Genomic DNA, 21,155 nt, shown 5'->3' with positions numbered 1-21,155 from the left:
AGAGGACTAATACGTGAACTGAGATTTTCTTCTGATGGACTAACTAGAGATGGCAGTTATAAGCGATAGAACAGTTTTGAACTTCTTTGGAAGAGATGTTTATTGTAAAGAGAAACAAAAGTAGTCTTAGACTGTTCAAAAACGTGGTTGAAACAGCTTGTCAAAAACACTAGGGCTAGAGAGTATGGTATATATAACTGTTTCAAAGGACTTATGTAAAGTTTGAAATAGCTTTGTAAATTCTTGGGGTGAGTGTGGGTAGTATGTTATAGTTTTGTCAAGGACCATGTATGAAGTTCTGAAGTTCTTTGCAGTGAGTCTAGCCCAGTAAGCAGTAAAGCAGAATTCCTTACCAAAAAGGCTGCATGTTTTTGGAAAAAGTTCTTTATGTCAAGTGTGGAGGCAGTACATTAACTATCTGTAGCTTGCCAGATGCGTAAAAGCTCATCTTGGATTGCCAGCTAAATACACAGTGTGCTTAATATTTTCTATAAGTTTCTGATCCCTGCAGAGGATTTCTAGAGTTGTGATGACTATAAATCATGGAATCACTAAACATCAAGCTCTGAGGCAACTCAGATATTTAGACTGATATTTAGACCATCTCCTAAAGATGGTCTTATTTAGAGTCCCCTAAAAGTAGCTGTTATGTTCTTCAAGACTTCAGATAACAGTCTTTCAAGGCTAATAGTTTGTGTGAGAAAGATCTGAAAATACATCTTTCTTGCTGCAGACAGCTGAAGACTTTGAGCTCTCCTTGCTAGGCAGTATTTCCTACGACTTGTGTTTTTCTTGGAGAGCTGCATTTAGGGCCCAGAATCTTGGCACTAAAGTGTCCAAACAGTTGGAAGCCTCATCTTGCATGAGGCAAAATTAAGCATTGCTGTTAATAATAACATAAGTGATACTGTATTCTCAGATGAGTTCACTGGAAATGTATTTAACCACATTCTCTTCTGTTTTCGTCAGAGGATGACTATAGCATATGACCCTGCAGCAGCTGTGAACTAGAAACAATAACATAAATGGGGTATACTGGCTTGTATAAAGTCAAGCGATTCCCATAACAGTTGCCTAATAAATGAATGATTTTCCTTTCTGTTCTTTGATTAAATTTTATGGTAATGCTTTGTCTTTAGTTGTTTTGTTTTTTAAGATCTGAATTTGCTTGCTATAAATAGTAGCAGTTGGAGGTGAGAGAGGAGAAAAAGAGCTGTGTATATTAAATATGTGAATGAAAGTATCAACTTGATGAAATAAAAACCTAACATAGTTAGATTAGCAAAGGTCTGTTAGGGGAGGTGACAGTGCAATTCGTGGGACTCTCAGAAGACTTTGGGTGTAAAAAATGGGATTTAGTCACTTCTCAAGAACTATGGGTTTGAACTGGTACACATACAATGAGGAGGTTTGGAAAGGAAGGAAGGGAACTCTTTTTTGAGATCTGTAGTTTAAAGGGGCTTTCACTGTAATGGTTAAAAGAGGATATGATTATTCAGTGTAAATGTACAATGTGGGTGGGTAAAGGAAAAGATATAACCTCATTTAACTAATGGAAAAAAGTGCAATTTACCATGAAAGTCCATGTAGTCTTGAAGTTGGAAGGCTTCCAACAGTCAGAGGAGTAACTTTTCAGGCCTCTAGAAATGGAACTTGCCTCAGACCGGAGCCTCAGTTTATTATGAAGTAGATATAATTACCTGCAGAGATGTTGGACGGTATCTGGTCTTTCAACAAGACTCGAGACTTCTGTTAAGTAAAAGAAATCAACACGGTGCAATTTTACCCCTGAAGTGAAGTGACCTTTTATACTAAAAGATAATGAAAGAAGTGTGTTGTAATGTACATCTTATGAGTAGCTCTTAGCTTGTGTTGTAAAGATGATTGCACTTGTATATATTATATGGTCCAGACCCAGGACTGTCTGAATGTGGTTCAGGGCAGCCTTCTCTAGGTGGCTCTGCTTGAGCAGCAGTGTTAGACCAGATGAACTCTAGAGGTCCTTCCAACCTCAACCATTCCATGATTTTTGTATTCAAGTTGTTTTCATATAAAACCACCAAAACCCAGAATCATTAAATTATGTAGCTATATAACTTTTTTCCTTCTTTCAGATAACAGTGATCTAATTGCTTGTACAGTCATAACAAAAGATGGAGGTCAAGTTCAAAGATTCCTGGCTGTGGATATTTACCAGATGAGCTTGGTTGAGCCAGATGTTGCCAGACTTGGCTGGGGAGTAGTTAAGTTTGCAGGCCTTTTGCAGGTAAGAGGCTTTAATCTTAGCACTGTATTTTCTTAGCTGAAAATCTCTATTTATGTAGGATAAATAGTAATAACAAAATTAGTTTATATATTTAAGGTTCGTGCCCTGCTTGCCTATTTCTTCTCTTACTAGTCTTTTTATGTTCCTACCTTTAAACTATTCCTGTTTTTCTGAAGATGTTTTTATAGACAACTGGAGGCACACTTAAAAATGTGGTAACTTCCCCAGTATACGTTGGGGTACGTTCATTTGAACACTGAAATGATATAGAATTAGGGTTGAGTCCCAGATGTTTTCCTTCAGTGTCACAGTAATGAACCTTCCCGGTGTTCTGAACATCGTACAAGGGTAGAGAAGGTGACAGTTGCAACTTCAGAATTATTTGTGTTTATCTAATTGATTTTATAAACTTTAGAAAGTTTGTCATTAACATTGGCTAAAGAGACATAAACGTTCATGTCTCCTGAAAATTCTCTATGCTCAGATAATTGCATTTTAAAATGACTTAATCTTTAGGAGTGCCATTTACTGCAGAACTGAATTCCAGGATTGTACAACTTGCATAGTTGTTTTTTTTTTTTACTGTTGTTATTTTTAAAAACCTGGAAACTGTTTTAAAAAGCAAACTTTTTTCATTAGCTATTTGCCCTCTCTTTCTGTTCAGGATATGCAGGTGACAGGAGTGGAAGATGACAGTAGAGCTCTGAACATAATAATTCATAAACCTGCTTCAAGCCCTCATTCTAAGCCCTTTCCTATCCTTCAAGCAACCTTTATTTTTTCTGATCACATTCGCTGCATTATTGCAAAACAACGTCTTGCAAAAGGTCGTATCCAAGCTCGGCGTATGAAAATGCAGAGAATAGCAGGTAAACAGTTACTTTGAAATGATTCTGAGAAATGAAACTTACGTGTCATAGCAAGTCACCCTATGATGTAAAGTTAGAAAAAATATGTTAGAAAACTGAGAAATGTGCACAGAACTGCAAACCAGTGTCTAGTTTCCCAGGAAGGAATCACATATGATGGTGTTAATTATAATGATTAATGCTTGGGTGTTGTGGTGACGAGCATTCTAAAACGTTAAAAAGAGTATCAGCAGCTAGATTTTTGTGTTTAGAGGAAATACATGTGAAGAGATGAAAGAGAGTTACTTCAAGTAATCAGCAAAGAGTCTGATACAAGTGTAATACAAGTCTATTTTGATACCTAAAATTTTAGGTTGAAGTGCCATGCAAAGGCTTTTTTTTTTTTTTTTGCCAGTTTAAAGCAGTTTGTCCTTTGTCCATTGCTTTCTGCAATGTTCACTTATAACTAAGAAAGGTTTTACCCATATGGTGAAAAATGGAAGGTGGTGGTTTGTTTTTTAAAAAACTCCTTGCATTCCACAAACTATACTAGGAGTTGACTGTTTCCTTGTTTCTGCCCACTTGTATTCTGGAGCTTAATGTTACCATGGTGTGAACAACAATGATAGAAAAAGTTGCCAGAAATCTTTTCTCCTTTTCCAGTGCAATTGCAACTGCAATTAAGAGGTAAATGCAAGCAAGTTAAACAGTCTGGTGTAGTCTTGAGATTCTGGGCAAGCTATTGATTTTATTTGATCTACTTGTTCTTTTATGTATTTTTGAGTAACAACAACTATCACTTATAATTAAACATAGCTCTCCTGGATCTTCCTGTTCAGCCTTCAACTGAAGTTATGGGTTTTGGACACAGCTCTGCAGCTGCATCCCAACACCTTCCATTTAGATTTTATGATCAGGCGCGACGTGGTAGCAGTGATCCTACAGTGCAACGCTCTGTTTTTGCATCTGTTGATAAAGTTCCAGGTAAGATCAGCGTTAATTACCATGAAATTCCTGATGTGTTTCAAATAAATCAAAGAAGCTTGCTTTGAAAGTTCTAACTGGACTCCTTTTGAAGAAAAGAGTTTGCTATAAGCTGTATACCAAAGAATGAAAACAGTTTGTTTGCATGTTTAGTGGAAGGTCTTTTCCCTGAAGCTTGGCAAATGCCTTTTAAATGAGTTTGATTGTAATTTATCTGTCTTTTTATCATATCAATACTTATTTTTTAGAAAATATTAACAAATGTTTAGAAATGCTCTGACAGCTACCCATTAAGTAGTGATTATCTCATGTCTATTGCAAGATGACTAGCGTAGCCAGGGGTGGTAACTCAGACTCCTTGTCCTAGTTCTTCCTTAGAGATGTGAATGCAAGCACATTTGTAACTCATGATCATGGCCTTATCATATGCCTTAAATTTGTTTTTCTCAGAATTCATATTATTATTAAAAGTCTGCTGGTCCAGTGTTAAAAAAGCTTGTTTTTAAGCTTGACTATTTTTTTTCTGAAATAGCAATTTAGTCATAGTTGACTACTTGTGTTCTGAGTGCAAGGACTGAGAACAGATCTGTTGTACAGTCAAACGGTTCAGTATGGTTCAACCTTTGAATTTTACCTTAAATAAGAGTGGGAAGTCTTTGTCTTAGCAGAAAGCTTCCTGAGTCTTTACATCAAGATTCTGTAAGAATAGTTGATAAATGCAATAAAGTTCTCTGCACCCCGTGATATTAGGTGTTTACCAAAATGTAGAGATGACATCTGTATTTGGAAAGAAAAAAAAATAGGTCTGTAGAAGGTGCTTCCATCCACAAAGCTTTACATCCACAGGCGTGTAACTGTTCAGATCTGTTGAGATATGTATAGATATTGCAGGGTGTGTGTAGACGGAGGAAGGTACATATTCAATTTATGACTTGAATACAATCCATTAATACATACAAATTGTTTATTGTATTTGAATTCAGTGGTTCTTCCTGTTACGTTCAGTTGTTTGAAACCTCAAATTTTGAGGCTTTAAAGGTCACAAGTTTACAATAGCTGATAAAGCATTTAGTGAACATGAACAAGACAAATAACTTCCAGATTTCCAAGATACTCAATTTTATTCAGTCATCGAGAAGTTTGGAAAATACTAAAATTGCTTTTTTTTTTTTCAGACTGCCCTTACAACAGATTTTGTAATTTGTATTTTCAAGAGCTGAATTAAACATACAACTTCAGAATGAGACTTTTGGGAAAAAATTAGCCTTAGGAGGACAAGTAGTAGCTGGGTGTGTATTCCAGGTGTGTTGTGAGCAACATATCCATGGCAGCTTCTCCAAATACACTGGAAGTGCCTTAATGCTTTGTCATCATTTACAAACTGAATTAGTTTGAATCATCATGTTTCTAATACTCAGTATTTATGCAACATATCTGTCAGTTGTGCATAGGTCCATCTTAAAGTTATTAGCAGTTTCTCACCAGTCTGTAAAGACAGCTGGGATACTGCGCATTGCTTCATCTACTTCAGAGCTAACAAGACAGAAAAGGGCCACAACTACTCTTAAAACATTAGCTTGGAATTGGGATTAAAGGGATGATTCTAAGTCAGTCCTGTTTTTTTTTTTTCTGTTTTAATTCCCTATTTTCTATTTCAAAAATTGATCTCTGCAAAGCTATTAATTCAGATGGTGAAGTTTTCTCCTTTGGGATTGAGACATTTTGAAGTTGTATCTCTTTGAAACTGCTTAATTTTGCTCTATTAGTACAAATTGACGCAATCTTGTTACTACTAGCTGCCAGCCATTTGACAAAACTCAGCATTTCTCTTTTAATGTGATTCACAGATTAAAAAATCCAAATCCTCTACTTAGAAAATAAATGTTCTAGTGCCTTATATCTGACTCGGAGATCAGCTTGCGTGAGTGCTGAGCATGGAGAAGAGAAATCAAAAGCTTTCAGATTGCTGGTCGTATATCTCAAAAGTCGAGTTCATCATGTATGATGGGAATGTATTTCCTTGTTTGACTTCAGACTTTCATGGAAAAGGTGTGGTTGGAAAGATGCCAGCATTACAGAATAAACCTTCTGTAAGAGGAGTGTACAAGTAGTCATAACAAGTGACATCATCTGCTGATTTGGGGGGGGAGGGGAGAGAGTGGGGAGACAACAGGCCAGTTGATTCAAACAGTTGTATACTTAGTTTGATCTCCAGGAACTGAAGATTTTCAAAGTATGCACATACAAATCCAGAGAAAAAAGTATTTTGAATCTTTAATTTGGTAACAACTATGACAAATCACTCAAACAACATGAAGTTTCTCAAATCCCACATTTTTGGAAGGCATTTTGTAGCAGCCAGTAGTAACATACAGATGTGCTAATATATTGTTTTACATCCGATTACAAAATGCATATCAAATACCCCTACCATCTCAATTTTGCTGATGAATGAATGAGGATTCCCAGTTCCACATGATTTTGCTTTGAATTCGTTCATATTTATCCCTTAATCAGGCCCGGAATTATTTTTACTTTAAGAGAAAAGTTTTATAATTCAGTTAAGGTACAAGCTTCCTGTTTTCGTTTCTTAATGCTACAACTTTCAGTGATGTTTGACTTTTGCAAAGCTTGTGTAGTATATGAGAAACGCAACAGGAGTAGAAAGTTGATTTGATTATACTTTGTAAGAAAAAGGTTAAGCTTTCCCTGGTGATGGTGTGTTTTTTTTTTTTTTGTGGATTTAAAGGAGAGTTTCTGGCAATAATTTTAGAAAACTAATCATCTCTTTTGTGTAGGACAGTGTTACCTGTCAATGCTTTGCAGCTAGAGTGATCTAAGAAATTGTCAACATTGTTTTAATTCCTCCTGCAAATGGCACGTGGTTTGAAGAATTTTAGTGTAACTAACTGAATTCTCTAAACTTCCCTTCTCCATGATTTTTAAAGTTCTAAGACCACTTATTTCAGTGCTCTCTGGTACATTTTCTGTGTCATATGGCACATAGTGCTGTACATACACATATACATGGTCTGTTCTGAAAGTAGTAGGACTCATTTAAAAAAAAAAAATTATTCATGAGAATAGAACAAACGATTAGAATTTTTCAAAGTAGCACCCTTCTGCACCTACACACTGCTGCCAACGAGTTTTCCAGTTTTCGTATGCCTCCAGGAACACCTGGACCAGATTGCTGTTTAGCTCCCTCATCACAGCCTCTTGAAGCGCCTTTACTGATGCATGATGCTTACCGTTGAGGGTCGATTTTATTCTCGAGAATAGAAAAAGTCTGGTGGGGCCAAGTCGGGGCTGTAGGGGGGCTGAGGCAGCGTTACCACCTTGTGCTGGACAAGATACTCCACTACGCAGAACGCTGTGTGGCTCGGCACGTTGTCATGGTGCAGCTGCCAATTGTTGACAATGGCTGGGTGGACACGAGCAATGCATTTTTGCAGTCTTGTGAGGACTTCCACGTAAAAAACTGCATTAACTATTAGTCCAGGTGGTACAAACTCTTTGTGGATGACTCCATGTTGATCAAAAAAGCAAATGAGCATGGACTTTTGCTTGGATTTGCTCATTTGTGCTTTCTTGGGGCATGGGGAAGCAGGGGTGTGCCATTCTGTGCTCTGCCACTTACTCTCCAGGTCGTATTCAAACACCCACATCTTGTCACCGGTCACTACATTGTCTAAAAAGTTGGGCTTCTCATTCACATGATGAAGAAGATCCTGGCAGATCACTTTCAGGTTGGCCTTTTGCTCCTCTGACAACACTCGTGGCACAAACTTCACGCACACTTTCCTCATGGCTAAGTTTTCTTTCACCATCTCAAAAACTTGGGTTTGAGGAATGCTCAAGTCATCAGCAATCATTCTGATACTCATCCTGCGATCACAGTTCAGTAAATTTTTCACTCGCGACACATTTTCATTGGTCTTGCTGGTCGAAGGGCGTCCAGAGTCCACTCTTCCACTCTTCCCCTATCTTCTCGGAACAGCTTGTGCCACTCCAAAACACCCGGTCTACCCATGGCAGCATCACCGTAGGCCACCTTAATCATGTTGTGAGTCTCTTTGCCTGTTTTACCAAGCTTTACACAAAATTTGATCGCGTATCGCTGCTCCAGTAAATGCTCCATGATTCTCCGTGACGAGGCGTTTTGACAGTTGTTCACAGTACAAGCGACCTGCTCTCTTCAACGGCCGACAGCCGACTGCCGATTTTTCCCAGCGTTCCCAATATCCCCCTCCACCGATCCTGCACGCGCAGACCACCTCTCGCCAGCCCGTTCGCCCAGGAAAAAGCCAGTCCTACTACTTTCAGAACAGACCATGTATATATATATAGTGCTGTACTTTGCCAGGGAGCCTGCAGTTAGCTCATTGCAGTCAAGCTGTGCTCAACATTGCTTTTTAATTTTTAGGTCTGAAGTTAAAATCTGTTTTTAAAGTTCTTCCTGTTACTTGGGTGAATGTGGGGAGAGATGGTAATAGTTTAAAACTGGCTTTTGTGGAAGTTGGGTGAAAAGTGGCATATAACAGACCATGCCTCAGCGCATCCTTGTTAACACCCTTTATAAATCACGGGTTATGCAATTGCTGTTACTCATGCCTCATGACTGGCGTTATAAGCTTGGCTGTTATTATGAAAGAAGAACAGAGGCGAAGTCCTTCACTTGATCAATTTTATCATGAAGCCATAGCTATGTATACACTTCAGGGTCTGTTTTAGGTTAATGCCCATGCCAGAATGTTAGAGTGCTTCAGAGACAGTGTAGTTGGCTGGTCAGCGTCTCATATATTACTTTTGTATTCATATGATGCTTTTGAAACACTCTTCATGTAAACAATTACATTGTTTTCAAAGAAAAAAAGCAGAATTGGTAGGTCTCCTGTAAACATAGGTCTTATGTTTAAAGTAAATTAATTGTTTTCCGGGCAAACTCAAATATCAGTTTCAAACACAAGTTCTATGCTGATATTTATATGCTCAGTGTGTGGTGAAAGCCTGTATTAACATATCTAAATATTTTTAACAGCTACAGTTGTTTTCCTGCTGTGAATCTGTTTTTCAAAAAACAAATTAAATCCATAGATGTCTCTATTTTCTCCTTTGTTAATACTGTAAAATATGCTGAAAATATTCAGATTCAGGGCAAAAAGGTTTAAGAAAAAATAGTGTAAATATTAGCCATTACAAGCAAAGTATGACTATCTTTCAGTTTTAAAATCTAGAGGAAGAAAAATGGGCTCCTTTTAGAGCTTTATCCCCCTTTAAATGAGGAGGGGGGGGAGGTAGGTGAGAGTTTATGTAAAATTTGCATTGCTTCCTGAAAATAGTTCTAGGAAAACTTAAATACCAAGTATTGTTTAAGCAGTGTTTGAGATTGCTTGGATATGGATATACATGTATAGCAGAACTAAAATTTTCTTTACACATAAATCACTAGAAGCATATTATACAGTCTAAAAATGTTCTTCTTTGGCAAGCTCTACAGGTGGGCATAAGATCATAGATTATTTTTTTTTAATTAATAGGAAGGCATTCTTGAAATGTTTATAACCCTTCAGAATTTAATCACTGTATCCATCCACATTAAGGAAACAGATTCTTTTGATCACGGGTGATGAGCATCTGCACTTCTTACTAATTTTATGAATTGCTCAGCACATTTGAATGCTGTATACAAGTTATTTTGGAACTGTGTTATAGGACTGATCAACCCTTCCACGTTTGTCATCAACCACAACCACCACAGGAACATCAGATTGGGGTATTTTACTTCAGTACTAAACTGAAGTTTAGAACATCTGGACAGGATTCTGAATAATTCTAATTTTCTAATGAATGGAAATATTTTAGAAACATTTTATGTCACTATTTAATTTTTTTAATTTTTTCAAATTTTTTAAAATTTTTTCAAAGGGACAGATATATTGCTTTTTGTTGGTTTGCTGGAAATTTGGTCTAATGCATCGAGGCAAGTGGGTTCATTAGTTATGTTTTAGTGCCTGTTAATATGTCTTGAGACATACAAAGCACCTGCATGGGGCTGGCAGATACCTTACATGACCTGTGGGATGGAGCCAGCCCCATCTGAAGGAGCAGCAGCAGCCCTTGCTTTCAGCGAAGCGCAGCCAAGGTGACAGCAGTAAACAAAACAGAACAAAGGAGTTCAATGTGAGAACTAGTGTGAGATGTTTCAAGTATCCCATGCAGCAGGATTCTGGGATGTAGTTGCTTTTGTTTCCCATTTTTTTAAATTCCTTTGTACTAATAATTCCTTTACAAGAATAATGGAAGCTAACTGTTTATCACCTCAGCTTGTTTTTTTCTTATTAATATTCTGTGAACCATCCCAAGTTTGATGTTTAGTTATGGCTGCTGCTTTTAATGACCCAACTCTACTGCCTTTTTTTTTCTATCTATTTATGTTGTCTGGTCATCAGATTTGAGGTATGAGCTAAATGCTATTCTTCCTATCATCAGAATGATCCGGAACAAAATCACTTCTGTACAGAGGTATTCAAGCAGAAGTGGCTAATAGGGTAATTTGACAGCACTAAGATTACACAAGATACAGCAAACATGATTTATTTAATACGAATTACTATTCATGTGCAAGGAATGAAAGATACCATTAACACTGAGTTAAATATGCAGGAGTGCTATTTTTTTTTTTAGTTTTTTTTTTTTGATAAACAGGATTGGAAACAGAATCTTTCCCATTTACAATTTGGGAAATCTACTATTTACAAGGATTAATTTTAGTAAAAATCAGCACTTTATAATATCTCCCCATATTCTGAGAGAGACTGAGAATTCTGGGCTCTTGTATTACAGTGCTGATGTGCTTTTTGAATTAACTCATTAACTTTTCATCTTAACAATATGCTATTTGAACTACAGCAGTTATTCCCATTTCTCAGAGTTTGATGGAAGAAATTGTGGCATACTTAACCATTGAGTTCCTTTGTACATTAAGGGACAGCTAAAATAAATGTCTCAGTGAAGTATCACTCGTGGTGAGGATGTTCTGGCAAGGCGTATCAGCTGGGGCAGAGAATCAAGTCCTGATGACTGTTCTAGAAACTAGTTGCTTAAGTACACTGAATTGATGAGAAGGATTGTGAATAAAGCTACAGTCATCATGTATTGTCATTGCATGGCAAAATGGGGAGACTAAGAATGTCATTTAATCATTTTTTTTTAATGCTGGTTAAAGTATCGGTGGCTACTGGCAATTGAGCTCCATGTAACCAATTTGTTTTGTATATTTTTTTCCTAATGGAAAAACTTCTTACTGTTAACAGTTATTCTTCAGCTCTATGAGGCTGTAAGTGGATTTCTTAGATTTAAACGATCTCTTCAGACTGAAGTGCATCATTTTTCTGAGGCAGAACAGCACTTCGTAAAGGTGGAGAGTATTGCAATACCAGAAGTATTTTGGTGTTTGGTGTGAAATTTGCTGTTATATAGAACATAGCAAAAGGGTGACTGTTGATACATAGCTTATGAAGGAAACACTGTCTTGTGAAATGTTGTGATTAGGGAAATAAGATCTTCTGCAAGGAACTGGGAAGGTGCATCTTTACAGTAATACCTTAGTCATAAATAACAAGTTCTGTTGGAGCAGAATCATGACTATCGGAAAGGAAATAGTTGTGTTTGTAACTAAGCTTTATTACAACTGGAAGTCATAAAGTAGTGACAAAGGCACCGCTGGAAGCTCTTGGGTATTGTTTTAATTCCTGTAGCCATGATTAATTCTGCTCACCTTTCTTCTGCAGATTTCTCCTGGAAGAATTTCCTGGTTAGAATATTTGTTCTTGGTAAATGGTTTCCATTTACAGTATTTTGAGTGATTAAGACTTACCTTTCCCTCCCCTCAATTACCTTCCACAAGCGTACTTAAAATCCCTCATCAACAGTAGTTGTATTGTTCTTTTTTTAAAAAAAAAAAAAAAAAATCGAATATTTTCCCATTAGCAAATTCAGTGATTTCTTGACATGTTTCATCTTAATTTTTTGTAATGGGTGTTCATTTTTGCTGTATCCTTTTCCCATCATCCTGTGTTGAGATACTTGTACTTGGACATTAGTGTTTTCCTTTCCTGTAATGAACAAAGTAAGGAACTCTTCTATCTCACAAACTGATCATTGGAAGCTTTGTACTTCAAGGACAGGAGTGCTGCAAGAAATAAAACGTTACGTAGCTTATAAAAGAAACAAAATTTGATAAATTTGGACAGATTACGGCAAAATATCCAGAGTGCCCTCATGAGATATTGGCAAAACTCATATTGAAGGCATACTTCCCTCTCTGATTATTCACCCCTCACCCCTTTATTTTAAAAAGTGTTCTATATTATATAGCTGAGTATGCTTGTCCTGTTTTAATGATGTAAAATGTTAACATGGGTAGGTGTGCTGCCACCTGAACTCGAGAGCTCACTGACTCCTACTTGCTGTAACGATTTAAATTCTTATGTATGGAATTTTTAGGAAGCTTCATCTTATTTGTGTATACCAGCTGAAAGCATTTCCCTCCTGTTTATATTCACATTAAGCGAACTGAATCATGGAAATGCTCTGCAGTTCAGTGCAGAATTCAAAATGCTGATTTAGAGTGAAGTCTAATACAATAACCACCTGGGTATTGCATACACAGGAAGCTGTTCTTTAGAACAGCGATGAAGAATGCAAGGTTGAAAACTACTGTATTTTTGTGAATCCATACACTTTCTTGATAGTTTTAATTATAGATTTTTTCTTATTTATCCACATATTTTATGAGTGATTTTGCTATTTTAACAAATACACTACAATTAATATATTGTCAAAATAATAATAATATTACCCTAATCAGCTGGACAGCAATATTTAAGTATTTCATTATTCTGGAATTTGAAATCATGATCGGCAGTCCTGACTCTTTATATTTACTATTAATATATCCCTGTATGTTTATATGACAATAGTGTCATAATGTAAATTCCAGCTTTACAAACCTGTTCAAAATCCTGTTTATAAGTAGCTATGGCTAATATATACACACAAAAAATGCAATGTATATGTGTTTTTTTCTTTGGAGAATTTGAAGATGAATACGTGCAAATACCAAGAAAACTCTCTAAGACAGCCTTATGTGGGAGTCGGTGTAAGCCAAGGAAACACGAAAAAGGGATGTCTATTCTGCCTTGAGTGCTAAAGAAGTGATGAGCATTAACTTGCTATAAAACAATGGAATGACAGTCATGCTTTATTTTTCACCTTTCCTATTATGCATGATGCTACAGCAAGCGAAGAATTCTGAGTAAGGGGTGCTGTGAATCTGGAATTTATATGGAAATTATCAGCTAAACTCTTCCAAAATGATTTGAAGAAAGCAAGCAGTGTTTCTAAAATAGTACTAAAATACCAAAGTCCTTTGAACTAACTTGCTTTGCTGCTTGTTTGTCTGCCACAAGATTATTATTAAGATTCTTCCTGAAAGACCACACTGAAACTCAATAGTTTTTCAAAGTGTCTTTTATGGGAAATGATTGAATGGGCACAGGAAGAGAAGGATAACGGCATTGCTGAAAAATCTGTCAAGCCTAAACAGAGGTTCTCAGAAACAACTGCTTGCAATTGTTGTATTGTTGATTGCTTTTTCCATTCTGTTCCCTAGTATTATTCAATGTTTCTGCTAGTGCAAACTCTAAATGTAAAATCATGATGAATGCCTTAGGATTGGTGCATTTACACATAATTACCCCTTGTATATGAAACTTTTAAATGCTTTTCTGATTCTTAATTTCACTCTGCTGTTGGCAAAGTATTGTCTTTTTTGTTCCTTTTGTTTCTTGTACCTTATGCAGGGAGCCTGTACACTGTACTTTTCCAGAAACTATTATCTTGATTCTGATCTGACCTCAGAATTGCAGCTTTTAGGAAGTAAATTATGTGACATTGAAAATAAAAAGTTAAACATGCATTTGATGCTTGCAAAAACTTGGAAAAAAAAAAGTTTTGAAAACTGAGCAGGATTAGAATGCTGCTTTCGTAAGCATGGGACTTTTTTCGTTCAGAAATTACCTATGTGGAGATGGGTATGGTGTGCTTACTTAGAGTAAAAATCTTTCTCTTTTAAATTACTGACGTAAAATAACTGCAACAAATAGGGATCCACCCTACCCAGGATATGCTTCTAGAATCCCAATTCTTATATAATCATCCATCCTTGGAGGTATTTAAGAGATGTGGGGCATGGCATTAAGGAATGTGATGTAGCAATGGGATTCGATAGGTCAGGTTGGCGTTTGGACTTGCTGATATTGAAGATCGTTTCCAACATAAACAATTCTGTGATTTTGTTCTGTGATCTTCTGAAGAGAAATTGATTATCAGCTTGGATAGTTTGATTCCTTCAGTGTTAAAAGTCAGTAAGTTTTTAGACTTCTGTGTAATGACTGTAAATAGTTCTTAACGGTGGTCAGAAAAAGCTGCCAATTTCTAGGTAGTGTTCTGGGGCTTGAGCCGGATCTATAGAATTCAATCACCTGGAGGTGAAATCAGTGACAGTTTCCTCTGAAATGGCAGTGTGCTATAAAAATATCTAGCTATTCTTGTCTTAAATCCCTACCAAAAATGGAACTACTTCAGGCTTGACATCTTTCCCTCAGCTCAAAATTGGTAAAATGTAATGAACTGCCATTTCGTGTTGACACAGGTGTAGGACAAAAATAAATGTATTTGTGCTTGCAACTGTGAAAAATTAATATTCATGTAATGCACAAAGATTTAGCACAAGCGAAATCTATTTTGGGATTCCCCCATCTACAGCAAGAGGGCAGATTTCAATTTCAGTTTTCAGCTCAGCTGTCCTGCACAGAAGCCAGTCATTCAAATGTTGTTTGCTATCCCACCAGTTACTTTGGTAACTTGTTGTGGGTTGAGTTTCAGTACTCTCTTAAAATAAATTACAGCAAGAAATGATCTATTTTCATGGTGATCTGCTTACCAGAACAACTGAACCATAGATGGTTCATCAAATGCATCTAAAGGTGTTATACGGGGGCAGGAGAGAAAGGGAGTGGGAAACTCTTAAGCTGGGTGAACTGACGAAGAAATAATACTTATTTAGCTGTATTTTTATTCATGTCTTCCAAATGATTCAGTCATTTCACATTCTTATGGCACTTTGAAAAACTATTGAGTTTCAGTGTGGCCTTTGAGGAAGAAGCTTAATAATCTTGTGCGAGCAAAACGAGCAGGGATATGGGCACTCCAAGTTCTAGGGCCATGCATTCAGACAGATGAGTTTCTTTTGAATGTTTAGCCATTCTGAGTTCTGGTCATTTTACTGAGTGAGGACAGTGCCCTTGGAAAAAGGTGACCTTGTATTTCATATAGTCATAAACACAGAAGTTTGGAGGCTGACACAAGCTGTTGTCTAGATATATTTTAGGAAAGTTCTGCATCCAGTCCTATATGATGCAATTTTATGTCCTATTCTACCATGTGCAGTTACTGCAGTTTGAAATAAATGTTTACATTTTGACAGCACTAGAGAACATGTTGAGCCTTTATGAGCTTGTTCTTTAGCTTCCCAGGAAATCTGTCTGCCATCGCCTCTTGACTCACAACTTGACAAGTTCTTTTGTTAAATGTCACTTCTGTATGGACTGCAAAGAGTCCCTCCTGGATTTTCTTTTATCAAGGGCTGTTATTTTCAGCTATTGGGTCAGAAAACGTTATGTTTTCAGACAGCGTGAGTTACCTGCAGTTGCACAGATGATAACTGAAGGAGTCTGTACGTATGGTGGCCAAGGAAGTAGTGCTTAAATATTTCCATTCAGGAAACATTTGCAAGAAAACACACTAGGACTGTTGCTGTAAGATTGTCTTAGACCTGGTAGTGCATCAAGCAATGGATCTTGCTTTGGACTGGGGGAATAATAAGGAGGGAAAGGGTTTTTGTAATATTTTGAGCAGTTCGGCCTTTATAGGAAAGAAAACAAAGTTGTGCTTCATGTTTATAGACCTCCTCTTGCTGTAGGGAATTGTCCAAGTGAAACTCTGTTTGAAGGAGAGGGTTACATTTTTTTTGTGTGTTTATCTACATACAATAAGAAACTGCTGTTGTAGAATTTACCGTTCCTGCTCTAGAAACAGATTAAACTAGTAGCAAGGAACATTATGGCATGAAAACCAGCTGTGCTGTCAGAGGTGGTTTCCTGAGAGTTTGCACTAGATTTACGGGTCTGCAAAGAGGAGCTAAAAAAGCAACCCTGTCATGACAGTTGTTTCATGGGAAGAAGGGAGAGAAATTGTAAGATAATTTGCAAACACATGCTTCAGTTTAAGAATTAAATCCATAAAACATGAGCTCTGTTCTGCAGAATCTTTGCACAAGCAGTCTTGCTGAATCAGGCCAGCTCCTCCTATATAGTTACAGTAGGACTGTCTGCTTTCTCCACTGTTGTGGTGAGGATGGAAGCTTCTCCTCCTTTGAAATAAAAACAGGGCAAACCTTTTGTGGATCTGGAATGCATTGCATGGGTGCAATCTTGTACAGCCCCAGAAACGAAACAAAATAAATTGATGTAAGCACTTTTCTACCAAAGGCACTAGTAGCTATTCCAAAAACATTTCTTTCACTTTAACAGATGGCTTTCTGTCTCCCTTGTGATCACAAGCCCATTGATTGTTCCTTGTTTCCCACCCTAACAGCTGTTTCCAAACACAAAGTATTGTGTAAGAAACCCAAGCATGTTTATTTAAAAATGTATATATCAGTGGCTCCAAGTGCCATAGATGTCCTTTGTTTGAGGTAGTTTAATTTGTGGCTAACTTCTTGCAGATCATCAGGTGCTACTGTGTATAACCGCAATTTAATTTATCTCAATGGTTGTAGAAGATCGATGGCTTGGTTTCAGGCAGAAGAATAACGCATGGAACTATTTACATTTATGGAAGAATGAGGTGCTTACCAAACTGTTTTTTAACTAAAGTAGATGTCTCCTGGGACAGTGGTTATGTAATTCTTTCAATTGGTGATTATCTTGGTCTTGAGGAATAGGAACTCAAGAGAAAAAGCCTGGTGAAAGGGGCCTTCACCTATCTAGAATGATGATGCAAGGACTACAGCAGCTCAGACAGCATTGTGTTTCTGCAAGTGGTTTTGAGTCTAGATCTTGAATCCAAGCATGGGTGGTAGAAGGTAAGCGGTAGGACCACAAAGAAAGTCAAATTGCTAACTGAACTAGTATATATCAGCTTTTGTCTGTGTGACTTGCTTTCTCTATCCATTCTTTTTCCTTATAATGCAGCCTGTCAGTACATGTTGCTATTAAAATCATTTTCCTGATTTGCCATGTCTGTTTCAAAGCTTTCATATGCTTTTTGTAGTTTAAAAAAAAAAACAAAAACAAAAAAAAACCTACTTCTGGCTGCCTCCTGCCCAGAACCAGCAAACTGAAACCCCATACTGAACATTCGCCATAAAGGGTGAAACATCCATCCAGCACTGTGGGAGATTTCCCGTTTAAAAGAAGAATCAAGTATTGTTCGGTGCATTTGATTTCTCTCCTACCTGTCAGATTGTGCTTCCCTTTTCAGGGTTCACTATACAGTGAAGATGGCAAGCACTATGTGGTGTTAGGTTAATCCTAGTGTACGTACATGTCGTGGCTACTGTCAGTAATTCAGGGAACTGCCAGTAAAAGGTAAACTTTCTCATTAATGATTTCCACAGGACAGCGAGGAGGGCTGTAGAATCAGCTAAGTGTCCTAGGTAGCAAATGACCCATAGCTCATGTTGAAGATATTTCTGTCACTGCAAGAAGCACGTCTGCTTCTGAAGAGCTGTTTATTCATCACTTCAGGTTTTGGTAACAAAAGCTTCCAAATGCTGGGAGGAATGTGTCAGCCAAAGGAAAGCCTTGCTGAACATCAAGGAGTTGCTCTAAGCACATTGTTGTGAGGAAAGTTGCTGAGTGAACCACAAGAGGAGTGTAATCTTCTAAAGAAAGCACGAGATGAACTAAGTATGAGCAGTGCAGTGGTGGTTGTCTTCGCTGGAATCGTGTGGGAAGGGCAGTTCATGAACTCCTCTCTAAAAGCATGTTAAAGTTCTAGGAGGTAGTTCCATGGTATTCTAAGTAGATGCTAGACCTTTAAAATCTCGATTCATGTATGTTTTCCTAATACTGATGTGATTCAAGATAATAATTGACTTCTGTAATAGCAAAACTATGAAAACTCTTAACTTAAAGTCAGCTGAAAAATCACATCCAAGGGAAGAAAGTGCTCAGAAGAAATGTTGAAACCTGATACGGAATTCTTTTGGAAAAACAAGTGGAAAATGACAGTAATAACCTAAATTGTTACATGCCTTGAAGGAAAAAATCCTGTAATCTCATGTGAAAGGGTTGCAGGTTCTCAGTGATTTTGTTAACCACAGTGTGTTATTTATAGTGATCTGATACATCTTAGTCTGTAAGAAAGCTAGGTTGGGCAATGATCTAGCTCACATTTCACGTTCTATTTTTTAGCTTTGATATAAGCACTTCTTGGACAAAACTTCTCTGTGCTCTTCACAGTTCAGCACTGCAGTCTGTACCATGCAGATTACTTCCTGCTCTGGATTTCTCAGAAATCAGTGGTATTCTGGGGAATTCTTTGTTGTTCTGTTGTGATGATTATTATTATTTTTTTTTTTTTTTTAGAATTATGAATATTCCTGAAAACTGGCTGTTGCCCACTTAAAAGAGCAGGAGGGAAAATGTTAGATGATACATCATGAGTGTTGGAAAAAACCATTGCCTGATCTGATTTAAATCTGAGTTACAGATTGTAGAAGATACTGTAAAAAATAAAAATAAAAAATTGGATGGACAGAGCACGAAGTAAGACAGCCGAAGATCACACTCCTTTCTTGTTCTACTGTATCTGCTAGCTTTGGCTGCTGCACAATAGCAAAACTATAGGGGGACATATAATACAATGTGTTAATATATGTATATGTGCAGGCCTTTTAATTAGGAACCTATAAAATAGCATTTGCTGTGTATTTTCTCGATAAGAGAAGACGTTAGTGTTTAATAACTAAGAATCAGGGAAAATTTCTATTTTCATTGCCCTCTGATTATACTTGATCAGTCAATTTCATGATAGAATATCAGTATTCATTTACACAGGGAGACAGTGCAGTGTGCTCTGCAGACGTAACCAGGTAGACTGTGGAGAACTAGTTTTGTGCAAGAGGTCAAATTGGATTTTAGTGCAAAAAAAACAGGGATCTAAGTGCCTTGCTAGCACTCCTTTCCCAGATGGCAGTGTGCTGCAGGTCTTTCTGAAATACTTTCTGAAATTGCATCTTTAAGGGGTAAAAGTACACAAATCATCATATCTGAAGAGGGAAGGAGGTAAAGTGAGGAAATTAATAAAAATCAAAAGTCAAAAAAGTCAAAAGTCAAAGATTGAATTGGCTGGAGAGAGGGAGTTGTGGAGGAATGAGAAAGGAATGAATGCAAGACTTAGGAAAGAAGAGAATGTTACAATGAAAGGATTTGAGCAAATATTAGACTGAAAGACAAAAGAACACTGTTAGAATAAATGCTTTCAGACGCTGTATAAATGTTCTGTTTTCAGATTGGAGAAAGTTAGGTTTGTGAGAAGGTGGATGAAATCCAGTACCAGCATTAGGCTTGATTATTGAAATTTTGTGAAGTTCCTACTGCAGTAAAAAAGTTGGTGTAGGCTTTGTCTTCAAAGTTTTTGTTCATTTTTAACTAAACATTTTCCTTATGTTAAGGTGTGTGATCCATGAGTAATGTGTTGTATATACCCCAAATTGACCTGCTTTGACTGTGCAAACTGTGTTTTAGAATGTTTTGTATCATTTAACCTGTTTCCTTGTTCATTGATCAGCACTTGTAATTAGTGTGCTTTGAGTAAGACGCATTCAGATTATCAGGCATCTGAGATGAAGAAGGTACATCCTCTGGGCCACCAGATGGAGTTAACACCACTTTGCAGTATTCTCTCTTTCCCTTTCTGTAGGTGAACTCTTAGAAGCTAATTACAAACTGGTGAACATTGTCCTATCTTGCAGGCTTTGCTGTAGCCCAGTGCATAAATCAGCACAATCCATCACCACTCTCATCACCTTCCAGTGGCAGTGGGAGTACGGAGCGCTGTGATTCAGTGACTGCAAGCTCAACTTCCACTCCATCTGCAGCACAGAGCCCATCAGGTATTAAATCACAATTTTCAGCATAGTCACCAAGGGATGTAGAGTATTGTAAATGTTACTGAAAAATTAACTTCCTGTGTTATCAAATTAAATACAGGGTAGGGGTTTGTTTTCAGATCGCCTGATCATTTACCTAAACTGGTTAAATTGTGGTGCAATTTTTACTGATCTATTCAGCTTTTTGGAACTCCTTATCCACTGTATACATCAAGTGTTCTTAAATACTGGTGAAATTTATCCTGTTGTCTGATTTGTCTCCCAGCACATATGATTTGAAACAGTTTTTTGTTTAAACAGAAATACTGTTTTTGCATAAACTCATGCTGTTGTTTGTTTGCCCTAATGAATAAGTTCATCTCCACATAAAATGTCTTTATGAATTGGGTAACACTGGCTTTCAGTCAGTTGTATAATCATATGCTTATCTGATACTTCTGTTAATTTTTAACAAGAGGCCAAATATGAGACACTTTGAAATAGCTGTAGTTATTTAGGATTCTAACGCCACGCAGAGGAATGAAATGCCTTCACTCTTTTTTTTTTTTTTTTTTTTCCTGTAGTGGTTCTGGGGAATCCTGTAATGGTACTTGTTTTTAAATACAAATGGTATGTGAGGTAGAGAACCTCCAGCTGGAGGGTAAGCAAGAAGTAAATTCTGAAGGGTGCATATTGAAATGCTTTCAGTCTAGAGCTGACCCTACTCTAACTCTTTTTGGTTATTAAAAATAGATCCGCAAAAACTTCTCAAACAGCCCCTTCACTTTGGCAGTCACTTGCAGTGTTGATCACTCTTTGAAATGGTTGTTATGGT

The 21,155-nt window shown here is 37.1% G+C and overlaps 1 protein-coding gene across 8 annotated transcripts in view; it reads left to right on the top strand.

Annotated features, from left to right (window-relative positions):
- The window catches only part of CLEC16A (C-type lectin domain containing 16A), an 84,110-nt gene that overhangs the window by 48,045 nt on the left and 14,910 nt on the right, over positions 1-21,155 (top strand). For 5 of the 8 annotated variants that reach the window (XM_068699521.1, XM_068699518.1, XM_068699522.1 and 2 more), the window contains 4 exons: positions 2,115-2,266; positions 2,931-3,135; positions 3,931-4,098; positions 20,204-20,344. In XM_068699521.1, the coding sequence (XP_068555622.1) occupies positions 2,115-2,266; positions 2,931-3,135; positions 3,931-4,098; positions 20,204-20,344 (666 nt within the window). Of the gene's footprint in view, positions 1-2,114; positions 2,267-2,930; positions 3,136-3,930; positions 4,099-5,273; positions 8,949-20,203; positions 20,345-21,155 lie in introns of those variants that run through there. The other 3 variants (XM_068699525.1, XM_068699523.1, XM_068699526.1) reach the window with 3 other exon arrangements.

Source organism: Anas acuta, chromosome 15 (genome assembly GCF_963932015.1).
Source record: "Anas acuta chromosome 15, bAnaAcu1.1, whole genome shotgun sequence".
NCBI classification, from domain to species: Eukaryota; Metazoa; Chordata; class Aves; order Anseriformes; family Anatidae; genus Anas; species Anas acuta.
The sequence above is the reverse complement of the archived record's forward strand: the minus strand, read 5'-3'. Positions and strand labels throughout refer to the sequence as shown.